The sequence below is a fragment of the Ornithorhynchus anatinus genome, chromosome 15 (assembly GCF_004115215.2).
Source record: "Ornithorhynchus anatinus isolate Pmale09 chromosome 15, mOrnAna1.pri.v4, whole genome shotgun sequence".
In the NCBI taxonomy this organism is placed as follows: domain Eukaryota; kingdom Metazoa; phylum Chordata; class Mammalia; order Monotremata; family Ornithorhynchidae; genus Ornithorhynchus; species Ornithorhynchus anatinus.
Window position 1 is genome coordinate 22,804,371 of NC_041742.1, and position 19,489 is coordinate 22,823,859.

The 19,489-nt window shown below is 46.7% G+C and overlaps 1 protein-coding gene across 5 annotated transcripts in view; it reads left to right on the top strand.

Moving 5' to 3' along the window:
- Nucleotides 1-247: 247 nt before the first annotated feature.
- Nucleotides 248-19,489, top strand: part of OFD1 (OFD1 centriole and centriolar satellite protein) — a 46,667-nt gene continuing 27,425 nt past the window's right edge. For 4 of the 5 annotated variants that reach the window (XR_486435.2, XM_007670410.3, XM_007670408.2 and 1 more), the window contains exons 1-9: nt 248-306; nt 8,008-8,106; nt 10,201-10,401; nt 11,376-11,444; nt 11,534-11,564; nt 14,115-14,222; nt 16,035-16,171; nt 16,471-16,644; nt 18,473-18,579. Coding sequence is in view for 4 of the 5 variants with exons in the window: in XM_007670410.3 (XP_007668600.2) it covers nt 8,014-8,106; nt 10,201-10,401; nt 11,376-11,444; nt 11,534-11,564; nt 14,115-14,222; nt 16,035-16,171; nt 16,471-16,644; nt 18,473-18,579 (920 nt within the window). In the remaining variant the exon portion in view is untranslated. Of the gene's footprint in view, nt 307-8,007; nt 8,107-10,180; nt 10,402-11,375; nt 11,445-11,533; nt 11,565-14,114; nt 14,223-16,034; nt 16,172-16,470; nt 16,645-18,472; nt 18,580-19,489 lie in introns of those variants that run through there. The other variant, XM_029079775.1, reaches the window with a different exon arrangement.

A 19,489-nucleotide genomic window follows, 5' to 3' on the forward strand; every position in this document is an offset into this window, starting at 1 on the left:
GGGAGAAAGTCCGTCACCCGATTGCTCTCGCGAGAACAGGGCGGCTTTTTCTCGCGAGATGGGGGGAGAGAAAGTCCGTCACCCGATTGCTCTCGCGAGAACAGGACGGCTTTTTCTCGCGAGACCGGATGGGGGGCGGAGAGAAGGAGACTGCAGTCACCCGGCCGCAAGGCCACCGCTCTCGCGAGACCAGGCCGGCTTTCCCTCGCGAGACTGGGGGGGGGGGCGACGTGCGCCTGCGCGCGGGGGGCTTAACGGCCGTCGGAAGGGTCGCGAGGAGGGCGGAAGTGAAGCCGGGGCCGCGAGGTACCGATCTGCCTCCATCTTTTCTCTCCTCATCGTCCGTCCGTCCGTCGGTCCGTCGGTGGGCGGGCCTCAGGGGCCGGGGGAGGGAGCCGCGGGGGAGGCCGGGGTCGTGGGTTCGAATCCCGCCCCTTGGCAGCTGGGCCACCGTGGGCGAGTCACTGCCCGGGGCCTCAGTGAGCCCGTCTGGGAAATGGGGATGAAGCCTGGGAGCCCCACGGGGGCACCACCTGATGACCTTCCATCTCTCCCAGCGCTTAGCCCAGTGTTGTGCCCATAGTAAGCGCTCAGCACACGCCATCATTATTATTATATTATTATTCTTTGGGCCTCAGTGACCTCATCTGTGCAATGGGGGTGAAAATTGGGAGCCCCACGGGGGACCATCACATCACCTTCGATCTCTCCCAGCGCTTAGCACAGTGTTGTGCCCATAGTAAGCGCTCAGCACACGCCATCATTATTATTATATTATTATTCTTTGGGCCTCAGTGACCTCATCTGTGCAATGGGGGTGAAAATTGGGAGCCCCACGGGGGACCATCACATCACCTATCTCTCCCAGCGCCTGGCACAGTGTTGTGCACATAGTAAGCGCTCCGCCCACGCCATCATTTTTATTATTATTCTTTGGGCCTCAGTGACCTCATCTGTGCAATGGGGGTGAAAATGGGGAACCCCCACGGGCGACCGCCTCATCGCCTTCTATCTCTCCCAGGGCTTAGCACAGTGTTGTGCCCATAGTAAGCGCTCCACACACGCCATCATGATTTTGATTATTCTCTGGGCCTCAGTGACCTCATCTGGAAAATGGGGGTGAAAATTGGGAGCCCCACGGGGGACCATCACATCACCTTCGATCTCTCCCAGCGCTTAGCACAGTGTTGTGCACATAGTAAGCGCTCCGCCCACGCCATCATTTTTATTATTCTTTGGGCCTCAGTGACCTCATCTGTGCAATGGGGGTGAAAATGGGGAACCCCCACGGGCGACCGCCTCATCGCCTTCTATCTCTCCCAGCGCTTAGCACAATGTTGTGCACATAGTAAGCGCTCCACACACGCCATCATTTTTATTATATTATTATTCTTTGGGCCTCAGTGACCCCATCTGGAAAATGGGGATTAAAATGGGGAGCCCCGCGGGGGACCGCCTCATCGCCTTCTATCTATCCCAGCGCTTAGCACAGTGCTTAGCACATAGTAAGCACTCAACACATGCCATCATGATTACTATTTGATTATTCTCAGGACCTCAGTGACCCCATCTGGAAAATGGGGATGAAGACTGGGAGCCCCACGGGGGACCGCCTCATCACCGTCTATCTCTCCCAGCACTTAGCACAGTGTTGTGCACATAGTAAGCGCTCAATACATGCCATCATTATTACTATTATTCTCTGGGCCTCAGTGACCCCATCTGGATAATGGGGATGAAGACTGGGAGCCCCACGGGGGAACAACATGATGACCTTCTATCCCAGCGCTTAATAATAATAATGTTGGTATTTGTTAAGCGCTTACACTGTTCTAAGCGCTGGGGTAGACAGAGGGGAATCAGGTTGTCCCACGTGGGGCTCACAGTCTTAATCCCCATTTTACAGATGAGGGAACTGAGGCACAGAGAAGTGAAGTGACTTGCCCAAAGTCGCACAGCTGACAAGTGGCAAAGCCGGGATGAAAATCCATGACCTCTGACTATTCCACCACTGCAACTATAATAATAATGTTGGTATTTGTTAAGCGCTTACTATGTGCCGAGCACTGTTCTAAGCGCTGGGGTAGACACAGGGGAATCAGGTTGTCCCTCGTGGGGCTCACAGTCTTCATCCCCATTTTACAGATGAGGGAACTGAGGCACAGAGAAGTGAAGTGACTTGCCCACAGTCACCCAGCCGACCAGTGGCAGAGCTGGGATTCGAACTCATGAGCCCTGACTCCAAAGCCCGTGCTCTTTCCACTGAGCCAAGCGCTTAGGACAGTGTTGTGCACATAGTCAGCGCTCAACACATGCCATCATTATTATTATTATTATATTATTATTCTTTGGGCCTCAGTGACCCCATCTGGAAAATGGGGATGAAAACTGGGAGCCCCACGGGGGACCGCCTCATCGCCTTCTATCTATCCCAGCGTTTAGCACAGTGCTTTGCACATAGTAAGCGCTCAACACATGCCATCATGATTACTATTTGATTATTCTCAGGGCCTCAGTGACCCCATCTGGAAAATGGGGATGAAGCCTGGGAGCCCCACGGGGGACCGCCTCATCGCCTTCTATCTCTCCCAGCGCCTCGCACAGTGCTGTACACATAGTAAGCGCTCAACACCCGCCATCGTCCTGATGATTTGATGATTCTCTGGGCCTCAGTGACCCCCATCTGGAAAATGGGGCTGAAAACTGGGAGCCCCACGGGCGACCGCCTCATCGCCTTCTATCTCTCCCAGCGCTTAGGACAGTGTTGTGCACATAGCGTTCAACACATGCCATCACTATTACGTTATTCTCTGGGCCTCAGTGACCCCATCTGGATAATGGGGGTGAAGACCGGGTGCCCCACGGGGGGACAACATGATGACCTTCTATCTATCCCAGGGCGGAGCCCAGTGCTTTGCACATAGTAAGCGCTCAACACACGCCATCACCCTGATGATTTGATGATTCTCCGGGCCTCAGTGACCTCATCTGTGAAATGGGGCTGAAGACCGGGAGCCCCACGGGGGGGGGGGGGGGGGGGCCGCCTCCGCCTTGTGTCCTCCCCAGCGCTTAGCACAGTGCTTCGCGCATAGCACTCAACACATGCCATCATCATTCTTCTTCTTCTTCTTCTTTGGGCCTCAGTGACCTCATCTGTGAAATGGGGATGAAAAGCGGGAGCCCCACGGGGGACCGTCACATCACCTTGTATCCATCCCAGGGCGTAGCACAGTGCTTTGCACATAGTAAGCGTTCAGCACATGCCATCGTGATTATTATTTTATTATTCTCTGGACCTCAGTGACCCCATCTGGAAAATGGGGCTGAAGACTGGGAGCCCCAGGGGGGGACCACCTGATGACCCCGAATCTCCCCCAGCGCTTGGAACAGTGCTTCGCACATAGTAGGCGCTGAACAAATACCACCATCATTATTATTAAGAGAAGCGGCAGAAAGAGCCGGGGCTTGGGAGTCAAGAGGTCATGGGTTCGAATCCCGGCGCTGCCCCTAGTCAGCTGGGTGACTGTGGGCAAGTGACTTCTCTGGGCCTCAGTTCCCTCATCTGTAAAATGGGGATGAAGACTGGGAGCCCCACGGGGGACCACCTGATGACCCGGTATCTCCCCCAGCGCTTAGAACAGTGCACGTAGTAAGCGCTTAACAAATACCAACATTAATTAACAATGCGTGGCACATAGTAAGTGCTTAACTTCTCGGGGCCTCAGTGACCTCAGCTGTAAAATGGGGATGAAGACTGGGAGCCCCACGTGGGACAACCTGATTCCCCTGGGTCTCCCGCAGCGCTTAGAACAGGGCTCGGCCCATAGTAAGCGCTTAACAAATACCAACATTATTATTATTATTATTATCTTTATTACATAGCACGCTAGGGCGGATCCAAGCAAATGGGGTTGGACACCGTCCCCCGCCCCCCGCAGCCCCACAGGGGGCTCACGGTCTTAACCCCCATTTTACAGAGGAGGGAACTGAGGCCCAGAGACTCGCCCGAGGTCACACAGCAGACAAGGGGCGGAGCCCGGGATTAGGACCCTCAACCTCCGACTCCGAAGCCCCTGCTCTTGTCATTAATAATAATAATAATAATGATGATGATGCTATCTGTTAAGCGCCATGTGCCAAACACTGTTCTAAGCACTGGGGTAGATAGAAGCAGCGAGCCTCAGTGGAAAGAGCAAGGGCTTTGGAGTCAGAGGTCATGGGTTCGAATCCCAGCTCTGCCACCTGTCGGCTGGGTGACTGTGGGCAAGTCACTTCACTGGGCCTCAGTGACCTCAGCTGTAAAATGGGGATTAAGACTGGGAGCCCCACGTGGGACAACCTGATTCCCCTGTGTCTACCCCAGCGCTTAGAACGGCGCTCTGCCCATAGTAAGCGCTTAACAAATACCAACATTATTAGAAGGCAATCAGGGTGTCCCACGTAGGGCTCATAGTCTCCATCCCCATATTACAGATGGAGTAACTGAGGCACAGAATAATAATAATGGCATATGTTAAGCGCTTACTATGGGCCGAGCACTGTTCTAAGCGCTGGGGAAGATAGAAGGTCATCAGGTTGTCCCACGTAGGGCTCATAGTCTCCATCCCCATATTACAGATGGAGTAACTGAGGCACAGAGTAACAACAATAATGGTATGTGTTAAGCGCTTACTATGTGCCAAGTGCTGGGGAAGATAGAAGGTCATGAGGTTGTGCCACGTAGGACTCATAGTCTCCATCCCCATATTACAGATGGAGTAACTGAGGCACGGAATAATAATAATAATGGTATGTGTTAAGCGCTTACTATGTGCCGAGCACTGTTCTAAGCGCTGGGGAAGATAGAAGGTCATCAGGTTGTCCCACGTAGGCCTCGTAGTCTCCATCCCCATATTACAGATGGAGTAACTGAGGCACAGAATAACAATAATAATGGCATGTGTTAAGCGCTTACTATGTGCCAAGCATTGTTCTAAGCGCTGGGGTAGATACCTGGTAATCAGGTTGTCCCGCGGGGGGCTCGCAGTTGATCCCCATTTGACAGATGAGGTCACTGAGGCCCAGAGAAGTGAAGTGACGTGCCCACGGTCACACAGCTGACAGGTGGCGGAGCCGGGATTCGAACCCATGAGCTCTGACTCCCCAGCCCGGGCTCTTGCCACTGAGCCACGCTGCTTCTCAGAGAAGTGAAGTGACTTGCCCAAGGTCACGCAGCCTACAAGTAATAATAATGTTGGTATTTGTTAAGCGCTTACTTTGCGCCGAGCACTGTTCGAAGCGCCGGGGTAGACACGGGAATCAGGTTGTCCCACGTGGGGCTCGCAGTCTTCACCCCCATTTTACAGATGAGGTAACTGAGGCACCGAGAAGTTAAGTGACTTGCCCAAAGTCTCACAGCTGACAACTGGCCGAGCTTGGAGTCAGAATTAGAACCCACCACCTCTGACTCCCAAGCCCGGGCTCTTGTCACTAGGCCATGCTGGGCCTGATTTTTCGAGGCTGTGGTTCACTTCGCTTCTCTGTGCCTCAGTGGCCTCATCTGTAAAATGGGGATGAAGATTGTGAGCCTCACGTGGGACAACCTGATGACCCTGGATCTACCCCAGCGCTTAAAACAGTGCTCTGCACATAGTAAGCGCTTAACAAATACCAACGTTATTATTATTATTATTATTATTATTAATATAACAATAGCAATTGTGGTATTTAAGTGCTTACTAAGCTCCGGGGTGGATACAAGCAAATCGGTTTGGACACAGTCTCCGTCCCAGATGGGGCTCACACTTTCAATCCCCATTTTACAGATGAGGGAACTGAGGCCCAGATAATGCTAATGCTATTTGTTAAGCGCTTACCATGTGCCAAGCACTCGTCTAAGCGCTGGGGTAGATACAAGGTCCATCGGGTTGTCCCAGGCGGGGGCTCACAGTCAAAATCCCCATTTTCCCGATGAGGTAACTGAAGGCACAGACAAGTTCGGCGACTTATCCAAGGTCACACCGCAGAGAGGTGGCGGAGCGGCGTTTAGAACCCATCACAGTCAAAATCCCCATTTTCCAGATGAGGTAACTGAAGGCACAGACAAGTTCGGTGACTTTCCCAAGGTGGCGGAGCGGCGACTAGAACCCATCACAGTCAAAATCCCCATTTTCCAGATGAGGTAACTGAAGGCACAGACAAGTTAAGTGACTTTCCCGAGGTCACGGAGCGGCGATTAGAACCCATCAAAGTCAATATCCCCATTTTCCAGATGCGGTAACTGAAGGCACAGACAAGTTCGGTGACTTACCCGAGGTCACGGAGCGGCGATTAGAACCCATCAAAGTCAATATCCCCATTTTCCAGATGAGGTAACTGAAGGCACAGACAAGTTCGGTGACTTACCCAAGGTGGCGGAGCGGCGATTAGAACCCATCACAGGCAAAATCCCCATTTTCCAGATGAGGCAACTGAAGGCACAGACAAGTTCGGTGACTTACCCAAGGTCACACAGCAGAGAGGTGGCGAAGCGGCGATTAGAACCCATCACAGTCAAAATCCCCATTTTCCAGATGAGGTAACTGAAGGCACAGACAAGTTAAGTGACTTTCCCGAGGTCACGGAGCGGCGATTAGAACCCATCAAAGTCAATATCCCCATTTTCCAGATGAGGTAACTGAAGGCACAGACAGGTTCGGTGACTTACCCAAGGTGGCGGAGCGGCGATTAGAACCCATCACAGGCAAAATCCCCATTTTCCAGATGAGACAACTGAAGGCACAGACAAGTTCGGTGACTTACCCAAGGTCACACAGCAGAGAGGTGGCGAAGCGGCGATTAGAACCCATCACAGTCAAAATCCCCATTTTCCAGATGAGGTAACTGAAGGCACAGACAAGTTCGGTGACTTACCCAAGGTGGCGGAGCGGCGATTAGAACCCATCACAGGCAAAATCCCCATTTTCCAGATGAGGTAACTGAAGGCACAGACAAGTTCGGTGACTTTCCCAAGGTCACGGAGCGGCGATTAGAACCCATCAAAGTCAATATCCCCATTTTCCAGATGAGGTAACTGAAGGCACAGACAAGTTCGGTGACTTACCCAAGGTCGCGGAGCGGCGATTAGAACCCATCAAAGTCAATATCCCCATTTTCCAGATGAGGTAACTGAAGGCACAGACAAGCGACTTATCCAAGGTCACACAGCAGAGAGGTGGCGGAGCGGCGATTAGAACCCATCACCGTCAAAATCCGCATTTTCCAGATGAGGCAACTGAAGGCACAGACAAGTTCGGGGGGTGGAGCGGCGATTAGAACCCACAACCTTCTGCCCCCCGGGCCCCCGCGAAGCGCCAAGTGATGGGTGGAACCGTTGCTGCTGTGGCGAGGAGCCGCCGTGACCCCTCCAAGACCTGGGAAACGCCTCGGCCCCCGCGGGTCGGGGAGTTGGTTGTGAAAGCCCGTCAACGGGCGGGGACTCTGGCCAATTTGTAAAAAATAATACTAATGTTGGTATTTGTTAAGCGCTGACTGTGTGCCGAGCACTGTTCTAAGCGCTGGGGGAGATACGGGGTCATCACATTGTCCCACGTGGGGCTCACCGTCTTCATCCCCGTTTTACAGATGCGGTCACTGAGGCCCAGAGCAGGGAAGTGACTTGCCCACCGTCACCCAGCTGGCAAGGGGCAGAGCCGGGATTCGAACCCACGAGCTCCGACGCCCAAGCCCGGGCTCTTGCCACTGAGCCCCGCTGCTTCTTTTAGCACAGTGCTCCGCACCCAGTAAGCGCTCAGTAAATACTACTGAATGAAATCCTGGCGGTAGCGTGATGGCTTTTAATGATGTGGGTATTCGTTAGGCGCCTAACTCTGTGCAGAGCACTGTTCTGAGCGCTGGGGGAGACCCGGGCTCATCAGGTTGTCCCACATGGGGCTCGCGGTTAACCCCCATTTTACAGATGAGGTCACTGAGGCCCAGAGAAGTGACTCGCCCACGGTTTTTCATTAACCGCCGCGTCTCCCGTTTCAGGCGACGATGTCCTCGGAATCGGAAGCCATGTCTCCGGATGAGCTGCGCAAAAGGCTTTACCGGACTTTTAAGGATCGCGGTATTTTGGACACCCTCAAGGTACCTCTGCCGAAACATCCGTTCACCGCAATGAGCGTGATAATAGTAATTAATAATAATAATGGTGGTATCTCTCGGGCTCTGACTGTGGCCCAAGCACTGTGGTGCAAGATGGCCGGTACTGATAATGATAATGTTGGAATTGGTTAAGCGCTTACTATGTGCAGAGCACTGTCGTAAGCGCTGGGGGAGATACAGGGTCATCAGCTTGTCCCACTTGAGGCTCACAGTTAAAGCCCCATTTTACAGATGAGGGAAGTGAGAAAAGTGACTTGCCCACCGTCAGCTGACGAGTGGCAGAGCGGGGATTCGAGCCCAGGACCTCTGGCTCCCAAGCCCGGGCTCTGTCCGTTGAGAAGCAGCGTGGCTCAGTGGAAAGAGCCCGGGCTTGGGAGCCAGAGGTCAGGGGTTCGAATCCCCGCTCTGCCACCTGTCAGCTGGGTGACGGTGGGCAAGTCACTTCTCTGTGCCTCAGTTCCCTCATCTGTAAAATGGGGATTAACTGCGAGCCTCACGTGGGACAACCCGATGACCCTGTATCTCCCCCAGCGCTCAGAACGGTGCTCGGCACATAGTAAGCGCTTAACAAATGCCAACATTATTATTATTATTATTATTATTATAGCGTAAGTAGAGATATAACACGTACCACCGTGTTTTAAAAACGACGCAAAAAATCGGCCTTTTAAATTGGTACTGTAGAAGGGAGGAATTGGAATATTATAAATGCGGTTCCGTTCGTGGGGGTCGTATGTGATTTGGGGGTACACCGTGGGTGAAAGCTTTAACGCAGATTCCTAGCTTCGGGGGGGAGCTTTTAACTTTTGACAGCTGTCAACTGCTTCGGCTATCCACGGACATTCCTTCGGCCGTATTTATCGAGCCCGTGCTGTGTGCCGGGCACTGTCCTGAGCGCTCGGGAGAGCACAATCCAACAATAAAGAGACACGTTCCCTCCCCACAACGAGCTTCCAGTATATCGGAATACTCTACTTTGCCGCTGCCCTGGATCCAGCACCCAAATCCCCCCATTTTCAATCTTTTACCGCGAGAGTAGGTCATGGCGGACCCCCCCCGGGGAGAGCCCCACCGCGGAAGGAAATAATCATAGAATAATGATTAGTGGAAGCCACAGAAAAGATGCAAACAATCATACGCGGTCCCAGATAAAAAAACAATGATAGAATTTATGGGTGCTCTAAAATAAATAGAGCCAATAGAGAGTTTTCCGGTATTTCCCTCCAGCAAGAGGACTCGCCGAATAGCAAGGAGTCTCGGGATATGGAAAAAGCTTATTCATTTTTGTTTTGCACTCTTTTGAGCCGTTTGAAAATTCTGACGTGTTGAGTTTTTCCGCAGCGTTGTTTATCTTTACCTCTGGAGAAGCAGCGTGGCTCCGGGGAAAGAGCACGGGCTTAGGACTCAGAGGTCATGGGTTCTAATCCCGGCTCCGTCAGCTGTGTGACTTTGGGCAAGTCACTTAACTTCTCGGTGCCTCAGTTCCCTCATCTGTAAAATGGGGATTAAAACCGTGAGCCTCACGTGGGACAACCTGATGACCCTGTATCTACCCCAGCGCTTAGAACAGGGCTTGGCACATAGTAAGCGCTTAACAAATACTAACATTATTATTATTATTATTATTATCTTTCCTTTCTGAACAGCCTGAGGCCAGGGACCTTGGCATTTTCTTCACCTATCAAATCTCTTTTGTGCTTTGCTCAGGATCGATGAGACTGTGAGCCCGTCATTGGGCAGGGATTGTCTCTATCTGTTGCCGAATTGGACATTCCAAGTGCTCTGCACATAGTAAGCGCTCAATAAATACTAATGAATGAATGATTGGGGCCCAATAGGTGCCTCTAATGATTATGGTGATGGTATAATAATAAAAATAATAATGTTGGCATCTGTTAAGCGCTTACTACGTGCAGGCATGAGACAGAGGGAAGGTCTGTTCCCTCTTCTTTCAGGAGGGTGCACGTGTTGCACGGAGAGAGCGGAGCTAACTTAGCCTACTTAAAATGAAGTATTTCTTTCCAAAGAAAACCCTTTTTCCTACGCCTTTTCTTAGGCCAGTCTCTTTTGACCTAGACCCAGCTCCGAAACCAGCTGATACATGAATTGATGCATCCTGTTTTAAATGGAGAGCTTCAACCCAAGTCCATTCCAGTCGAAGGGAGCTCACTGCTAATCGGAGCCTCCAACAGCTTGGTGGCAGATCACCTCCGCAGATGCGGCTATGAATATTCCCTGTCGGTTTTCTTCCCTGAGAGTGGTTTGGAGAAGGAAAAGGTAAGCTGATTTAGCCGCTTGTCCCTAAAACAGGGCTGCTTCATTCCTCGCCTCACCCTTCCGTCAACCCCGAGAGATGTCTTACGGAGTGATCTAATTTAGATGAGGGAATAATAGAAAGTTGCTCATCTGAACTGATTCGATCAGAACACCAAATTAGTTTGGTGCAGATACCTGAACTTTGGGCTATCTGTAGCACAGTTTTGTTTATTCAAGATTTTTTTTTTATCCAATCACCTCCAGGTACCTCAGGTAATAATAATAATAATGTTGGTATCTGTTAAACGCTTACTATGTGCAGAGCACTGTTCTAAGCTCTGGGGTAGATACAGGGTCATCGGGTTGTCCCACATGGGGCTCACAGGCTTCATCCCCATTTTACAGATGAGGTCACTGAGGCCCAGAGAAGTTAAATGACTTGCCCACAGTCACCCAGCTGACAAGTGGCAGAGCCGGCATTCGAACCCATGACCTCTAACTCCCAAGCCCGGGCTCTTTCCACTGAGTTGCGGTCATAGGAGTTCGTATGATTGATAGTTCAAGGTCATTTAATGGACAGCTCTCCTGTTATTTGTATCCCTACCTAATACCAATAAACATGCTATTTATTGGTATTTTGTGAAAATAAGAACTAAGTAGAAACCGTAAAATTGCCTTCAGAAATTTCTATCTATACCACTTTTACATATGAATACTATTTTTCTAGGGTTCATCTATTTGCTCACCATTTTTCATAGTTGATCTCTTGAAAAAATATTGGACAACTGTAAGCACCATTATTAGGGAAAAGTTACGCCCATTTAAACTTTGGCCTTGGTCAAGTCTACATCTTTCTGTTTAATACTGAATGAAAGGTTTTCAACTTGACAGTGGTTCATTAGCATCGTATATGCAGTTAAAATCTTTTTTTTTTTTCCTAATTGGACTCAAATACTGTAAAATTGTAATTTGTTTTCCAATGGTTGTTCTTAAAGGTATTCACTATGCAAGATCTTCTGCAGTTGATTAAAATCAACCCCAAATCCAGTCTCTACAAATCACTGGTATAGTTGTTTTAGATTTTAAAAGTCTTAATTCGCTTACCCCTCAAGTTTGAATTATTGAATGATGCAAAATTTCTTTCTCTTTTCAGACTTCGGGTGTTCAAAAAGAGAACCACAAAGGTAGGTCTCCCCTCTTCCCTTAACGCTTGCAAGCATGATGTCTGCATGATTCCTTTTCTGGAAGCATTAAGGTACCAGATTTGCTGGTTTGTTGTTGTTTTTTTCTGATGATCTGAATCCCTGTTTTCATTTTTTATGAACAATCCACTGAGCATTTATTCTGTTTTACACAGTTCGTATTTTCAGTGGTTCTGAAGAGCTTATAGCTTTTTTCCCAAGTTTTAGGTTTTTCGATATCTTTTTGGTACCACTGCACAAGAAGGTTAAAAACTTACTAATAGGGCAGACAGGAAAAATTCAAGAACAAGACGTATTAAATTGAACAGTTCAGGCGTGAACAGATTAAAACGTTATGAGTTGATTGAGCGCTTATGGCACGTAGAGCATTGTACTAAGCACTTGGAAGAGTCCAGTACAGTAGTTGTGGAGAACTTGCCTGTCTAAAGCAGCGTGACTCAGTGGAAAGAGCCCGGGCTTGGGAGTCAGAGGTCATGGGTTCGAATCCCGGCTCTGCCACCTGTCAGCTGTGTGACTGTGGGCAAGTCACTTCACTTCTCTGGGCCTCAGTTCCCTCATCTGTAAAATGGGGATGAAGACTGGGAGCCTCTCGTGGGACAACCTGATTCCCCTGTGTCTCCCCCAGCGCTTAGAACAGTGCTCTGCACATAGGAAGCGCTTAACAAATACCAACATTATTATTATTAAAGGAGGTGATAGGCTACCGGGGGAAACATTCATTGAAATAAATTCCAGATAGGTAAGTGGCAGGTCACTTAACTTCTCTGTGCCTCAGTTACCTCATCTGTAAAATGGGGATTAACTGTGAGCCTCACGTGGGACGACCTGATGACCCTGTATCTACCCCAGCGCTTAGAACAGTGCTCTGCACACAGCAAGCGCTTAACAAATGCCAAAACTATTATTAAAAGGATAAGTGCTGTGGGCTGAGATTATGTTATGAATGGTGCTTTGCTCCATATTACTGCGATAAACTGTCCGTTTTCCCAACTTTGGGAAGAAGGCCTTCTTCCCAGCTTCCGTTCCTGCAGGCAAGATGACGGGGTGACTTGCTCTCGAGCCGTCCTGCCGTGGACCATGAAACATGAATCCACCGTTCACGCTCACATGTTTGCCTCTGGCTCCTAGCCTCCTCTCCAGGCTGACCAACTTTGCAGCCTCTGAGCACCTCGGCAAGGGATCTCACTAACATCTCTCCACCTCCCCTCCCGTCTTGCACCCAAACTGTTTTCCTCTCCCTGTCCTAAAGCTCCCGGCACCTCGGAAGGCTTGGGAACAAAGCGGGCCCGACAAGGACGCCTCTTACTGTTACTTCTGGTCTTGTTCTTTAAGGGCAAGAGCCTTTGCGTGCGACCCTGGAGTCGGGGAGAATAGCTTTGAATGCCACTGTGCTTTAAATCCTGATTCTAGAAAGAATTTTTGGTGTGGTTTTTTTTGGATCATATAGACCAAAAAACCCCTCCACTTATTCACAGAACAGCGGGATTGAGTCCTGGGAATTGTGCCCAGTGAAACTTCAGAGACAGACCCTTTTTAAAGTGGTAAACTTCCTCTCCAGTTTTAAGACGTAGATATTTCCAGTGCTTGGGATTTTGAACAACACGTCTAGGTTTCTCTAATGGTGACTCAGGGCCCATGAAGGTCAAAACCCTTACTTGGGCCCCTAAAAGCCAGGGTCACGGCTGCTGTAACGACTAGGATTTGAATGCCCACTTAAATGACTGTCCGGTAAATATTCCTAATTTAAGGTCTGTCTCGATTTTGTACTCCATAGCCAGATTTTGTACTCCGTAGTCACCCCTATACTGCTGATCTTATCACTTGATCTCAGCTCCCTTTTTGCTGCCTCCATGATGCCAGAGAGTTTCCTTACAGGAGGTTGTAACAGAAAGCAGGGGCGGGCGAGTTGGTTAGCAACAGAGAAATGAGTCGCACTCAGCAGATATCCCTGCCGTAAGGTTCTTGTCTGTTGTACCTATTGTTGCTTCCCGGGAAACCAAAGAGTTGGACTGGAAGGGACCGAGAGTGATCAGGATCAGGACTTTGATCACAGCACAAAGTCGGTTTTGGCGAAAAAAAGTTTGCTCCCCGGCATCTCCTGATGACTTGGTGAAGACTTCCTTATGTTTTCCTTAATATGAGGTTTTGCAACTTCAATATCTAGATTTGGGTATTGTTAAATTTTGGATTGGCACTGGGAGTCCAGGATCCTACATTAATGATTCGACTACCAACTAGATGCGCCTTGGATAACCGGGGCATGACCACGTTTGATTTTCAAAGACCACGCCCAAAAGAAGTCCTGCAGGTTTTCAAAGACCACACCCAAAAGAAGTCCTGGAGGTTCACTGTGAACCCAGGGCAGTTTAAAATTCCAGTTCTGTTCATGAAGATATGAGGAGGGGTCAGTAAGCACCATCCTCTATGCTGTGGAACCAGTGCAAATTATCTGAAAATGTTTTTCTTTTTGTGTACCAAAGAGGTTTTAATTCTTGATAATGGTTATAATAATATGTACGTTGTATCTTTCAGGGTTTCTCATGCAGATTTTAATGGAGTTGGCCGAATACCACCTGTCCAAGGAAAGTTGCAGTACTGGGACCCAAACAAACGCAACCTCACTTTATGGGGAATCTCTTGGTAGGATTTCCCTTTATAATAATGTTGGTATTTGTTAAGCGCTTACTATGCGCAGAGCACTGTTCTAAGCGCTGGGGTAGATACAGGGGAAATCAGGTTGTCCCACGTGAGACTCACAGTTGATCCCCATTTTACAGATGAGGGAACTGAGGCCCAGAGAAGTGAAGTGACTCGCCCACAGTCACACAGCTGACAAGTGGCAGAGCCGGGCTTCGAACCCATGAACTCTGACTCCCAAGCCCGGGCTCTTTCCACTGAGCCACGCTGCTTCTCTATGTAAGCTAGCGTTTGTGAAGGTGCCTTTTTCAGATGGCTGTGGGGAAATGAGATCTTCCTGAGAGAGGAATCAATCAAAAAATCAACGGTATATATTGAGTGCTTACTGTGGGCAGAGCACTGTACTAGGTGCTTGGGAGGGAACAATACAACAGAATTAGCAGATAAGTTCCCTGCCTGGAAGAGCTTAAAGATTTGCATTTTAATTCACCCTGATTGTGTTGACCTCCTGACCTAAGGGGACTCTGCACAATTTGAATGGATATGGTTTCTATAAGATCCCAGCTCTGGAAGGAATCTCAAGAGGGTGTTTAATCCAGCTTTCTATCTTTAGGCATGACTAGCAGTGTGGATACACAGAGCTTTAGGAACGTTCTGTGAAGCAGCTGTAAGCCCGTCAAACGGCAGGGACTGTCTCTATCTGTTGCCGACTTGTTCATTCCAAGCGCTTAGTACAGTGCTCTGCACATAGTAAGCGCTCAATAAATACTTTTGAATGAATGAATGAATGAAAGTATAGCTCCCCGTGGGAATAAATTTCATTATTGTATTTCCAAGATCAAAAACGTTGATGATAGCACTATAGGTAATTTTTTAAGTGATTTATATATCCACGATTGCCAAAATGTGTTTTCACCATGAATTGGGGCTAAAACGCAGGTAAGGAATTAGGGAACATTCATCTGACAATGCACGCTTTTTTGATGACAGCACAAAATTGATTTTGGTGAAAAATGTTTGCCCCTGTTCCTGAGCTGGTGACATGGTGAAGGCTTCTGTGTGTTTTCCTTAATGCAAGGTTTTGCAATTTCAAGATCCAGATTTGGATACTGTTAAATTTTGGACTGGCACTGGGAGTCCAGTATCCTAAATACAAGTTATGTATTGCCAAGAGTTCCAACAGGTAGCTGTGATGGATCAAATGCTCATTTGCATTATATGCCTATACCAGAAAGGAATGATGTTATCAAAAAATGTGCTGTGCAAATCTTGTTCTGTGTATACCATGTAAATAAAAGATAGAATCTGAAAGGTTTTAAATTTTTGAAATTTAAACCTGACTTTTACTGAAATTTTAAGAAGAAAAAGCTTGATTTTATAGTTTGATTTAACTTGATTTCATAGTTGCTCCCTGAATTATGAATTTTTATTCAGAAAAATCCTTATTTAGTCATATTCGGCTCTAGGGGACTCCAATTACTATTATTTTTTCATCATTCTTTAGTCAGCAGTTATTTTTCTATTGGTGCAATTCACTTTTTGTTCTTAAATATACTACTTTACAACCATCCCACTTGAATGTCATTTCATCCCACTCCCTCCTATTTAGATTGTGAGCCCCAAATGAGACAGGGACTGTGTCTGCTTTAATGATCTTATATCTATTCCAGTGCTTTCCACATAGGAACTTAACAAATACTACCATTATTATTATTAATCTTACCGGAGCTTGTTCAGATGGTAGCTGTTTGGGTGGAGAGGAAGGGGTGTATCCAGAAGATGTTTGTAGGATGATGATATAACCTTTCTTCATAGCTGAGAAGCTCCAGCTCATTGATGAACAATTTGCAGATATTTATCCCCAGCGTCATAAAGCAGAATCTTTGGAAGCAAAGCTCGCTGAATACAAGAAAGGAATAGAAGAGCAACTTCAAACAGAAATGTCTCAAAAGGTCAGGTCTTGGTGTTCAGTAAAAATAAGAAATGTTTTTGCCTATGTTTGACTCTAAAGTATCCAGAAGTTTTAATTGACATTTTGAACCTGTCCTGTGAAATAATTTCTGTTCAGTTGATCATAATTACCCATTGTTAATATAATTGGCAGTTTCCTGTATAGTGGCCTCTTGAAAAGTAAAATACCTGAAGAGTGTTCTAAAAAAATATGAAATCTAACCACTGAAAAAGGACTTGTTAATGTTCCTAGGGTGTTTTAGTGCAATATATATTAAAAATTTAATTTTGTATATGACAGTTGAATCATTTTAAAGAAGTTGAAATAGCTAAAATTAGAATGGAAGAAAAGAGGAGGTCTCAGAAAGAAATATCCCAATTGCGTCACGAATTCGAGAAGACACACCAAGCAAAATCAGAAGCCCTACTGTCTCGGGAAAAGAATGCTATTGAAAGACTTCAAAAACATCAAGAGGTGATGTTGAAATTTTAAAGCAGATGAAATAATTGAATTATTAGCCAAAATATATGAGCTCTTAGATACTTTTTGAGCTTCAAGGTCACTTACTGAAATCCCACTTGGGTCATTATTATTCCTGATATTTAATGATTACCGTGTTTAAAGCACTGTTGTCAGTCCCGGGTTGGTTTCAAGAAAGTCAGCGAGACCCAATTCCGGGCCCCCAGGTGCCCTCAGATCCATTTGGGACAGGATAGATCCACAGAGCAAAAGAACAGTCTAGCAAACAGAGTGAAAAACGAGGTAAAACTCAATGTTGGAGAGTCAGGCTTGGCCCCAGTTTGGGGCAGGAGAGGAAAGCCTGGTCCAGGGAGCAAGTGACGTATTCAGTACAACTTCCATTGTCCCGGTGGAATGAAGAAAACAGAAAATGCAACACATTTTGTGCAGTTCCTAATAGTATACTCAGAGGAGACTCAAAAAGCCTTGTCAGCGTGGCTCAGTGGAAAGAGTCAGATATCATGGGTTCAAATTCCGGCTCTGCCACTTGTCAGCTGTCTGACTCTGGGCAAGTCACTTAGCTTCTCTGTGCCTCAGTTCCCTCATCTGTAAAATGGGGATTAAGACTGTGAGCCTCACGTGGGACAACGTGATTAGCCTGTATCTCGCCCAGCGCTTAGAACAGTGGTCTCCACATAGTAAGCGCTTAACAAATACCAACATTATTATTATTATTATTATTGTCGTAATAGAAAGTTTGTCATGGAGCCATCTGGCTTGATCCTAAAGCCTGGAGGCCAATCTGGGTGTAGTTCAGCTTAGGAGGAGTGATGATCCAAACGAAGGTTTCCCCACACTGACTAAATACTTTCCATGCTTTTGGAAGGCTCTTGAAAACTCTTTGAGATTGCTCCCAGGTTAAAATAAATGACTTGTAAAAATGAAGTTTAAAAATTAGGTTGCATGTTCTTACGAGGATCTTGTATTTAATCTGTGCCATTATGTATGTTTAGATCTTGAGGCCTAGTATAGAAGGGAAGATATTTTGTACGTTGTTTACTCTGCAACATAGAGAGTAATCTTGTGTCAATCGAAAAAATGTTGTGAGTAAACAGTTCTTTTGTGGGTTTCCTAACCGATTGTAAGACTCCCTTGAACAAAAGAAACATCAAGATAAGGCAAAGGGAATAAATTTAAGCCCCCCTCCTAGAATGTAAGCTCACTTATTACCCTGTCACCCTATTTATTTTGTTAATGAGATGTACAGCACCTTGATTCTATTTATTGCTATTGTTTTAATGAGATGTTCATCCCCTTCATTCTATTTATTGCTCTTGTTTTTGTCTGTCCGTCTCCCCCGATTAGACTGTGAACCCGTCAATGGGCAGGGACTGTCTCGATCTGTTGCTGATTTGTACATTCCAAGTGCTTAGTACAGTGCTCTGCACATAGTAAGCGCTCAATAAATACTACTGAATGAATGAATGTCTGTGTGCAGGGAACCTGTTGATAATTCTGTTGTTTTGTACTAGCACAGTGCTCTGCACATAGTAAGCACTTAATAAATATTATTGATTGATGGGACCAACTGCTGTGCAGTTCAGATAGTTCAGTAAAACCGCTGGTAGGAAAGACTGACTGTTCAGGTTGTACAAACAATTTCTATCAAGCTCATCCCAGGGAAACAGAGTCCAGATATTTGGAATGAGGTCTCTTTGACACAACAATTTGTAAACTTACAGTTTTTGAAAAGTTGCCGGTTATATATATTCTGAGTCTTGGAAATAATCTGTCCCACTCTGATTCATGTCAAATTGACGAGAATGCACTTTTTCTCATGCAGATTGAAGCGAAAGAAGTTTATGCACAAAGGCAGGATCTTCTGAAAGATATTGAAATAGTTAGAGGCAGAGAAGCAGAACTGAAGCAAAGAATCGAAGCTTTTGAATTGTGAGTAATGAGTATGAATCACTGCATTTTGGGAATTCAGAAATATTACTTGTGAGATTTTTCAAGTGACTGAGAATGTAAAAATGTTTTTATTAATGATGAGGTGTTTTATATATCTTTTAAGAGTTATCATGCAAGATGTATTTTATTCTTTTTTCTGGTACCAGTTAAAAGAACAAAAAAGGGATTTCTGCTTAGAATATTAGGACTCAGAACTGAACAGTATAATTATTTCAAGCTTTATAAACCATCTAATAAGAGTTCTCCAGCACTATATGAAAAACCATATTTATAAATTTAATGTGAGTTGTGCATTATATATTTTTAAACTTAAACATTTTAAAATTTAGTACAGGTTAATCTTGTGACTCGGGGCAGACTTGTTTCTCGTGGCCTATAGAAGAATATTAGGTATTTTACATGCGAAGAACAGTTCAATTCAGTGTGAATCTGTATATTTAGCAGTTTCCACAGGGCAATGCAGAAGGGAGTGGGAGAAGAGGAAAGTGGGGTTTAGTCAGGGAAGGCTTCCTGGAGGAGATGTGCCTTCAACGAGGATTTGAAGAGGCGGCAGAGCGTAACTGTCTGTCGGATTTGAGGACGGACATCCTCAAAGAGTCACGTTGTCAGAAGACCGTTACCCTAGCAGTGTTTTAGCCAAATCCACAAGTTAAAACAGACCCTATGGCAGAACTGAGTGTAGTTAAAAAATAACTAGATGAAATTTTCATTCAACTTCTAATTTAACTGAGATGTACAAACCCAGTTAAAATGAAATTCCCCTAAAACGATTAAATCCATCAAATATTTTTCCTCCTTTTCAAGCCCGTTTTCATTTCTCAAAAGTAGAGAAGGAAGGTGAGGAGTTGGGTGGGAGGGGAAGATTAGTCCTTTTCGGCTCAAATTCATG